A 5,962-nucleotide genomic window follows, 5' to 3' on the forward strand; every position below is an offset into this window, starting at 1 on the left:
GCCAAATACGTTAGCTCCTGCGCGTCATGCCAACACAGAAAACGCTCGACATCCCTTCCAACCGGTCCTCTGCAGCCTCTACCATGCCCGTCCACCCCCTTCGAAATTCTGGGCATAGACTTGTACGGACCCCTCCCACTCACGCCCGCTGGTCACCACTGGATCGTTAGCGCAGTGGATCATCTAACGCGGTAGGCTGAGACAGCTGTTCTTCGCTCTGGTACTGCCTCAGAAGTCACCGAGTTTTTCGTGCACGGTATCGTTTTGCGCCACGGCGCACCTCGTGTGCTCCTGAGTGACCGTGGCAAGACGTTTCTTTCGCATGTCCTTCGTGAAGTACTCCAGGCCTCTGACACCACCCATAAGACCACATCAGCGTACCATCCGCAAACAAATGGCCTTACCGAGCGTTTTCATCGAACTTTGTCCGACATGATGTCAATGTATATGTTCGACCCGATCACACCAACTGGGACACCATCCTACCTTTCGTGACGTTTGCGTACAATACAACCAATTACAGTCCCTTCTTCCTTGTGTACGGTCGTGCGCCGTCTTTCGTCTTGGACACTACACTCCTTTCAGCACCTGCTGCTCCATCCGCGTCTCTTCCTGAAGAATTTGCTGCTCGCATCGCCCGCTGCCGTGAAATTTCCCGCGCCAACACCGCTACCATTCTGGACAAAAGCAAAATTCGCTATGATGCGACGCGTCGCGTTGCTTCGTTCCGCCCAGGCGACGAAGTTCTTTTATAGACACCTGTTCGCGCACCGGGCCTCTGTGAAAAGTTTCTCCACAGATATCTTGGCCCCTACACCGTGTTGCAAAGAACTTCGGCAGTTAACTACCGCGTCACTCCTGTCAGCTCAGCTACTGACCAGCGCCGCCGCACTACGGAAATCGTTCACGTATATCGCCTGAAACCCTACATTCGCCGTACCTACCCTTTCTAGCTTGCGGTCTTGCTGACCGCTTTACTGAAGGGGGGAAGTTAGTGTGAGCGCATTTTGTGCATATCGTCGTCGTCATCTGTACAAACGACTCATCATCTTGTGTGAGCGCTATTCGTGCATATCGTCGTCGTCATTAGTACATACGACTCATCATCATCTTTTGTCTCGTGCGGTGCTTCGTCTCTGACTCGGGCGGCTGCTCGGAAATAAAGGCATCGCATCGGCTGACGTCTCACAATATAGTTATCAACAAGTACAACTTCGCTGGTCTTTCATCTTCAAGTGGTGGAAAGGCTCTGATTATTTTTTTTTTGTAAGTACATGTGCTAGTTATAGACAGAATTCACGTTTTTCCACCTTGAATGGTATAAATTGTTTCACGGCGTAGCCCCAAGAAATTGCGCGAAGTACACAAGGAATGCCAACGCAATAAAGATCACTAGTTGTTATGTAGACTTCTGCCGCGACACACAGGTTGCAGGCTTGCAGTACCCATTTGGCTTCCGAATGGCTACGAAAGCTTTTGTCGGTATATCACTTCAGGTAACTTGAAATGCAATGTTTAGGAGATGGAGAACAGTAACCAGAACTGCGACATTCGGTTTTTGTGAAACCTTTGGTTAGTTTTAAATGTTCTAAAATACCGAGTATTTCTTTTTGGAATGCGAATAGCTATACTCGCGGACAACTTTCTGTGGCAATGAAGGGAAAGCTACGGAGGCAAAGCGCGCACATGTGAGAGCGCTTCTGAAAAGAGTCCCTCGCTTAAATACAGGTTTGTTTAGGCTGGGGAAGAGAAAACAGAAACACCGTATTAGCAACAGGTAAATAATACAGAACCCACAACTGAGTGTGAAAGTTTGCTTAGTTTGCGGCTTCTCCCTTCCGCGTCCGAGCAAACGCGAAACCGTTGCACGTGGAAGCTGCGTCGATTCAGCGTCCGTTCCGAGCAACCAAAAGCACTGTCAAATGCTGCCGGACTACTTGGCGCGGTAACACATGTGCAGCAGCCACGCGCCCGTAGCTTTCCTTTCATTGCCACAGAAAGTTGTCCACGAGTGTAGTGTGTAATATTCCATAAGTATTTAAAACTTGGAATATTCCACGACACCTACTATTGTCATATGCTTCGTGGGGCATACCCAACGACTCAAATTGTCCATGCAGGCACATACACAGTTGTGCACATATCCAATGGGCCAAATTGCGTATTGTGGCACATACTCATTGGCACACAATGAACGACCAAAGTTGCCTACGCCAAGTCCTCTTTTCGGTAAATTACGCAGTGACACGTACCGAGTAGCTAAAGTGGGCGTGAAAAGTTTGGATAGCTGTGGACAAACTGGAAAGTGCCTTAGTTTTCCATAGTATGCTAATCACATTACGATTCACAATTGCAATCTCTCTCCGCTTCTTGCGTTGTGTCCCCGGTATTTCAGACAGTGCTACCCTGAGCTTTTAGCGTGACCGCTGTCTTGTGCGCATGCGCATACAATTTCTTTTTGTTCCTTCCTTATCATTCCTCACTTAGGTTACCTCACGGCCTTTTCGGGGGCTAACTATCTATCATCGTTTTTTTCTATGTTTGTATCTAACCTTTTCCCCGCCAGCCTGGTTCGATGTCAGGTCATCTAACCGCAGCACTTTTGTCTGCAAGATTGAGCATAAGCAAGGGTCAACCCTTCTCTCCCTTTCCGCTTTTACAGTTGCAATAGCAAACCAGAGCGCACCAGCTTGGTCCGACCTTTTTGTCATAACAGAAAATGGTTTGACAGTACTTTACAGAAAGCACGGCCTTTCACATAGGTCGAAATCGTAATTTAAAACCGACGAAAAAGGGATGATCCATTGAGCCAGAACCAACACGAGGTTCACGTTTTTCTTGGGCCGCACGTAACTGGGCGTCAGCCGGGCGTGTTGTAGTGCACGACGAAGTTGTTTCGCTCGCGAATCCACTTGGTCACAATCCACTTGGAGCCCCACAGAACGGGACAGGCAACGTGCGTCGTGAGCTCATCCGCCTTTCTTTTTTGGTGCCAGAAAGACATCTTGGCAAACTCGTTTCCATCATATGGTTTCACGTCGTACCAAAAGAGGGCGTCACCGATGCGTGGTTTCACCGCGATGCCCAATTTGACGAACGCTGTGGCGCCTCCCGCTTCCACGTCTGTGAGGTACATGAGCATGGTGGCCAGTCGGTTGCCGTCGTGAATGTCCACGTAGCTAGTAATTTTATCTAACCCATGGGCGTCCATGTGGGGCGTGTAGTGTCCACCGATGCCGTAGTTGACCACCTGATACGACTCGGCAGATTCCAGCGACAAATCAGTCGCGACTTCTATGCGCCGAGTGACGCGCTCCAGAATTCGGTGTTGCAAGTTCCGAAGCCAGGAAACCTTCATGCAGTGAAAAAAAAAAGAAGAGTAATAAAGTTGTAATAATGAAGTTATTTATCAGATTTTGTTATGTTTTTGTTAACATGTTCACGAGAATTGTCTCGCAAAGCACATAAAACATCCGTTTGAGCATAATTTGCGTGCTTCGCAAACCGTTTTAATTAATATTGCTGATAGTTTGGGTGCCCTGTGTAGCCTGTCGGTTCGAAATGCAGACTTTTTTCTCTTGATTATCTGGGACTGACTTTACAGTTTTAATTCCAGAGGACCAGAGCAGTTCCTTGGGAAACATAAATGACACCGGATAGGCATCAATAATTATGGTTTGTCTCACAAATAATGAGAACGCTTTGCATTGTTGTTGTTGTCGTAAATATCACACAAGCAATTGTGAATGTAATGCCTCTCTCCATACTACTTCCTTACTTCAGAGCAGAGACTGAAATAAAATGAGTCATGCTACCGAGGATAATAAAAAAATTAGGCAGCATTATTCCTCGTTGATAAGCCTTGAAATGCAAAATATTTTCTATATCACGCGTTTGACCATGATCGAGCCTATTTGTCCGACACGTTTCGCGCGTCTATTGCCTACGTGGCAGACGAACTGCAATGAAATGTTATAACATTTGAAAGCTAATGATTGCGGAAAATTGCATTTATTTTTTTCATTTATGACAACGTTAAAGCTTTTCACTGCAGAGGCAGTTTATGCAACCGCCATCCGTTCTTCGCCTTCCTCTCACATAACGCTAAGTGAGAACCTCTTAGGTCCATGTTTCATTTCTCCCCCGCATCTCCTCATCTTCCCTTCGTCTCGTTTGCTTTGGAATGACTGCAATAAAAATGACGTAAAACATTACACTCTTTCCTTTCCTCCTCACACTCGTTGGCTTGTAGGTACGTGGTGACGAGATTTAATCTAGGAGGTAACCAAACAAATTGCACCGCGTTTCATGCTGCAGAAAGTTTCAGAAACAAAATCCAGATGGTCACGAAATGCATGCACTCTTACCTTGCCTATTCGTTTCCAGCTTGGCGATGTATTGACGCCAGTCGGGGAATAGATTCCTGCACGCTTGAATCGTTTCTGCGCTGCCGATCGGATGAAGTGTACTTCCGATGGGGAGAGGAAGTCTCTGATGAGAACCACTCGTGGCTTGAGTGACAACACCTCTAATTTGAGCGGCTGAAGAATCAAGCGTGGATCTCCGAAGTTCGTGGACATCTTGCACACAAGTCTGCTTCCAGACGGCCTAAAGGATCCCTGTGTGACACATACATGCTTGTACTCGTTGATATCTGACTCCGGCGAGGAAGGGTAGCTTTTGCTCGCTTTCGTAGACTCAGACTTCGCCCATCGTCGCAACCGAGGCCAGCGCTCGTCGTTTGCCTGCAACCAGCCGAGACCTAATTGAAGGCTCCGGAAAGCACCTCTAGTTAGGGATGACGACGCCTTTGCAAGCGCTGCTCGAATCCAGGCGGAGGTGTTTCCATACTCTGCGGCCATCGAACAGCCCCTGGCCACGCAAGTGAAATCTTCGGGTGAATTGGCTGGCAGTAAGCTGGACTTCATGGCAGCCATCTTAGTCACGGGGATTTCGTACAGGTGCTGCAGCTTACAGATTCCAACAGCGGCTCCTGTGACGTCACTGTTCGTGGGCCACCACTTTCGAAAGGAAGGCGAGAGAAAAGCGAGGGGAAAGCTCCTTAGATAGGGATGCGCTGAAATCACGTTCACGTACGAAATAAATGTTGCCAGCCTACTCAGGAAGAGGAACCTTACCAAGGCGTTCTGGTCCTGTCGCAGTGACTTGACATTCTGGAATGTTTCGTAGCGACTTATGGCAGTGGCCAGATTACGCTCTTGCAAGAGGACGTAGAAGTGGCCGTCTTCGAGAGTGATGTGCTCGGTGACCATGCACTTCTGCATGTCTTCAGTTGCCGCGAATAGGTCGGAGGAGCACAAGGCTACGTGGTACGTAAACGCGAGGGAAAGAAGGCTTCGAAACGCAGGCGATGTCATTGTTGTTGTTGCCTATATCGTATGTGGCTCCTACCCACTATGGGGGATTGACCAAGAAATGGATGGATGATTCCAAATTTATTTGAAGTATAAGTTTCCGAATATCTATGGACTTAGCGCTGTATAACGTAGAATTATCGTTTAAAATAAAAGCAGTAAAGTCAGATCGAATGAATAATAGTTTACTTAAAAGTATACAAACAGGAAAAAATTGAATTTAGCGGGGCATTCGGTTGGATTTGGTAAGAAATGTATGGATAGCGGAGCAAGCATCCCTGTGACTGAATCCCAGAGTGGAGGCCCCAAATGAAATAATAGCAGGTTCTGTTAAGTCCAGACAAAGTCTCGAAAAGGTATCATCAAAAATTGAGGGAGGGAAAGCGGCAACGTATTTTTTATTTAATACTTAGTTTCTTGAATACTTAGGGCAGATACAAAAGTACCATATCGATATTTAGTACCGAAAAAAGTCCCATACTGTAAACACTGCAGGGGGACCTTTTGGCGAGAGAAACCTCAATCATCTTTGTGTTACAGGATTCGCTACGCCAGGAAAATGCCAGGCAAGTACAATCTCGAGAAGC

At 47.2% G+C, this 5,962-nt stretch overlaps 1 protein-coding gene across 1 annotated transcript; it reads right to left on the reverse strand.

The window, feature by feature from the left end:
- Positions 1–2,860: 2,860 nt before the first annotated feature.
- Positions 2,861–5,285, reverse strand: LOC119454509 (prolyl 4-hydroxylase subunit alpha-1). Its single transcript, XM_037716419.1, has 2 exons — positions 5,139–5,285; positions 2,861–3,352 (listed from the first exon to the last, which is right to left on the reverse strand). Exons 1-2 carry the CDS (start codon positions 5,283–5,285, stop codon positions 2,861–2,863), a joined length of 639 nt encoding a protein of 212 aa, XP_037572347.1.
- Between the last annotated feature and the right edge of the window lie 677 nt (positions 5,286–5,962).

The sequence above is a fragment of the Dermacentor silvarum genome, chromosome 5, assembly GCF_013339745.2.
Source record: "Dermacentor silvarum isolate Dsil-2018 chromosome 5, BIME_Dsil_1.4, whole genome shotgun sequence".
In the NCBI taxonomy this organism is placed as follows: domain Eukaryota; kingdom Metazoa; phylum Arthropoda; class Arachnida; order Ixodida; family Ixodidae; genus Dermacentor; species Dermacentor silvarum.

Bases quoted from the DNA above. Each gene is read 5' to 3' on its own strand.
- LOC119454509 (XM_037716419.1), bottom strand. From the start codon at position 5,285: ATGCAGAAGTGCATGGTCACCGAGCACATCACTCTCGAAGACGGCCAC. The intron at 3,353-5,138 runs GTAAGGTTCCTC...CACTGCATGAAG, and splicing joins GACAGGACCAGAACGCCTTG to GTTTCCTGGCTTCGGAACTT.